The 2967-nt window shown below is 52.3% G+C and overlaps 1 protein-coding gene across 1 annotated transcript in view; it reads right to left on the minus strand.

Annotated features, from left to right (window-relative positions):
* ABCA4 (ATP binding cassette subfamily A member 4) overlaps nucleotides 1-2967 on the minus strand; it is a 154304-nt gene that overhangs the window by 72657 nt on the left and 78680 nt on the right. Inside the window, exon 18 of the mRNA XM_019501637.1 lies at nucleotides 220-318. Within this exon, the coding sequence (XP_019357182.1) occupies nucleotides 220-318 (99 nt within the window). The remainder of the gene's footprint in view (nucleotides 1-219; nucleotides 319-2967) is intronic.

Consider the following 2967-nt stretch of genomic DNA (forward strand, 5'->3'; position numbering starts at 1 on the left):
TCAGGTCCCTTCCGACCCTAGAAACTATGAAACTATACTGGTAAAAGTGTAATGTCTGTACCTGGCCTTACAGTTCAAAGCCACTTACTAAGATTCCCACTGTATGTCTGTGTCTAATCTTCTCAGTGGCTCTCATAATGAATGTGCAATTAATTTGCCTCTAAATGGATCAGTGCTTTTAAAATTATTTCCAAATACTAGAGTTTTCAAATAACTCACCATCACCAGCTGCTGTTTTCTTAGCTTTTGGGAATCCAGACCCAAACCAATAAGACTCCTGCAGAGGGAAATACCAAGGTTGGGGTATTCCATAGTCTCCTAAAACACAAAAAGTAGGGAGGGCATAAAGCATATCCACATTCTTCTGTGGGCTGGAACTCACATGTACAAATCTCAAATTGTAATGATCAGAACTTGGGAGTTTCATTAGCAATCATATTGTGGCATATTATAAAGGCTAACCAACCTTCTAGGAGAATGCTCCAGCATTCAAATATTGTCAACTATTATGAGGGTGGGGGGAGGGGGAGGAGAAGAGGAATAAATACATCATGTGTGATCTGAGTTGACTTGAAGGTTTCTAAAGTAAAATGCATTTTAATTAAGGAATTAGGCTACCCCCTGCCTGAGGATGGTTTGAATTGTTAATGCCCAAGCAGTAGCTGCCAAAAGCATCCTGATTCCCGAAGGTGGGCTCCCAATGATCTCATTTTGAAGTCCCATTCAAAATTCCAGAGGCTATGCGGGTGAAAAGCTCATCAGTTCCAAAGGTCACTCTAGGGCACCAAGCGTTACAGACAACAAGCAATTAAAAAAAGAGGAGGCTCAGGCCAATATTCAGCACAGCTTTCCAGGAAAAACAAGCATGCAAACAAATAAGCAGGCCTTTTCTTTTGACAGAACTGGCTTTATTGGTTCCAGATTGAGCTCTGTTCTGAAATGGGAAGGTGTTGCTCAGTAACTTTAACAAAAGTTTCTGGGCCAGAGGTGAAAATCAACGTGCCATTATTGATGTTATACTGATTTACCCTAGCTGGGAATTTTAGCTTCTGGGTTTAAGATCGCCTGCTTTGTGAAACTAGATGCATTTGGTCTTTTGCTGTGTATTCAAAATAAGCACAGAGGATGTGTAATGTGCACGGCTGTGCAGTCTGTAGTCATGTCCACAGTCCCCGTTGATTATGCTGCCTGCTTATTTCTCCCTGCTAAAAAGATCTTTCAGATTAAGCGATTGATTGCACTCACATTAGCTCACTCAAACCCTCTTTTTTTTTCTTTTTACTTTCATTTCCATGGCCAAATCAGGTCCAAATTAAGTTCTAAATTTTGACTGAACAAGGCTCAATCATTCAAATCTGTGTGGTGCCACCACTAGCAAGTACCCTATTTCCCAGACTCTTCAGTCTGGGGCTTCAGACTGGGCTACTCCCAAACCCATGGCAGGTACCTTATGCCCAGAGGCCTTCTGCACTCAGCAGCAGCCTTGTGCTTGTTATGAGCAGGGATCCTGGTTTTCTCTGATTAAAAATTGCAAATTCTCTAATTAAAAACCCAAAATCCGTGATAAAAATTAAAGTCTCCCCACAGCCCCTCCCCAGCACTGCTGGTGCCTCGTACTCCCCCACCACAGCCTCCTCAGCTCTTCTGATGTCCCTCACTCCCTCACAACAGTCCCCCAGACCCACAGACAGACATGCAGGCACAGATGTACACACAGACACTGACACCCACCTCAACAGGTAAGTGTGTGGGGAGGGGGGGGAATGGGGGGAAGGGAAGGTGCTGGGGTGGGTAGATCAAGAAGCGGGGGAGCGTGCCCCTGTGCCCACTCCTACACATGCGCTGGTCAGCCTGATGCAGGGTTCACACACGGAGGCCACCACCACAACTCTGCCACTGCACCCTGCACAACCATCCCATGGCCACCCGCATGGCTTTGCGGGCAAGTGGCGCAGTGTGCAGCAGTGGCAGTGCAGTGGTGGCCACTGCGGGCAGGCCACATATGTGCTGCCTGGTCTGGGGGAGGTGCAAGGGGGGCTTGCACACAGCAGCCACCACTGCATCACCGCTTATGCCCCATGACTGGCTGCACACCTCTGCGGTGGTGCGGGGTGGTGGTGGCTGCGTGCCAGCTGAGGGGGTTGGGGCTTTGCAGGCAAGCAATGCGGGACACAGTGTGGTGATGCCTGCCATGTGCAGGCTGCACATATGCCACCCGGCCAGCTGGCCAGGGGAGGAGAAAGGGGAAGGGGAGCTCACATGCGGCCAGCTGCACAGCTCCATGACCACAGCTCTGCAGTGCTGGCGAGGGTTGGTGGTTGTGAGGGGCTGGGGAGGCTCACATGTGGCAGCTGCTGCCACTTACCTGTGAAGCTGTGCCAGCGGTGACAGCTGCTGTGTGCAAAACCTCCCCACACTGCTGCTGCCACTGTGGAGTCATACCCGCGGAACTGTGTGGCTGGCCACAGGGTGGTAGTGGCAGTGGGGTGGTGGCCATGGCCACCACGCAGTGCAGGATGGTGGTGGGGGTGGCTGTGTGCTGCCTGGCTGCCACTACACTGCTGCTGCCACCCTGTGGCCAGCCACATAGCTCTGTAGGCATGGCTGTGCGATGGCAGTGGCAGCGCAGGGAGGTTTTGCACACAGCTGCTGTCACCGCTGGCACAGCTCCACAGGTAAGTGACAGTGGCCACTGTGTGCAAGCCTCCCCTGCCCCCCCACAGCCACCATCCCTCGCCGCTGCTGTAGAGCCGTGGCCATGGAGCTGTGCATCCAGTTGCATGTGAGTGCCCCCCCTCCCTCTCCCCCTCCCCCGGGCAGTCATCCGGGTGGCATGTGTGCGGCCCACCCATGGTGGGCACCACCACACTGTGCCCCGCATCGCTTGCCCACAAAGGGGCACCCCTGCCCTCATCCCCAGCCCTGCTCTTGGCTGTGGTGTGCCACCTGGGGCCGGCAGCACCCCCC

Source organism: Gavialis gangeticus, unplaced genomic scaffold, assembly GCF_001723915.1.
Source record: "Gavialis gangeticus isolate Ggan-Ray unplaced genomic scaffold, GavGan_comp1, whole genome shotgun sequence".
Lineage (NCBI taxonomy): Eukaryota > Metazoa > Chordata > Crocodylia > Gavialidae > Gavialis > Gavialis gangeticus.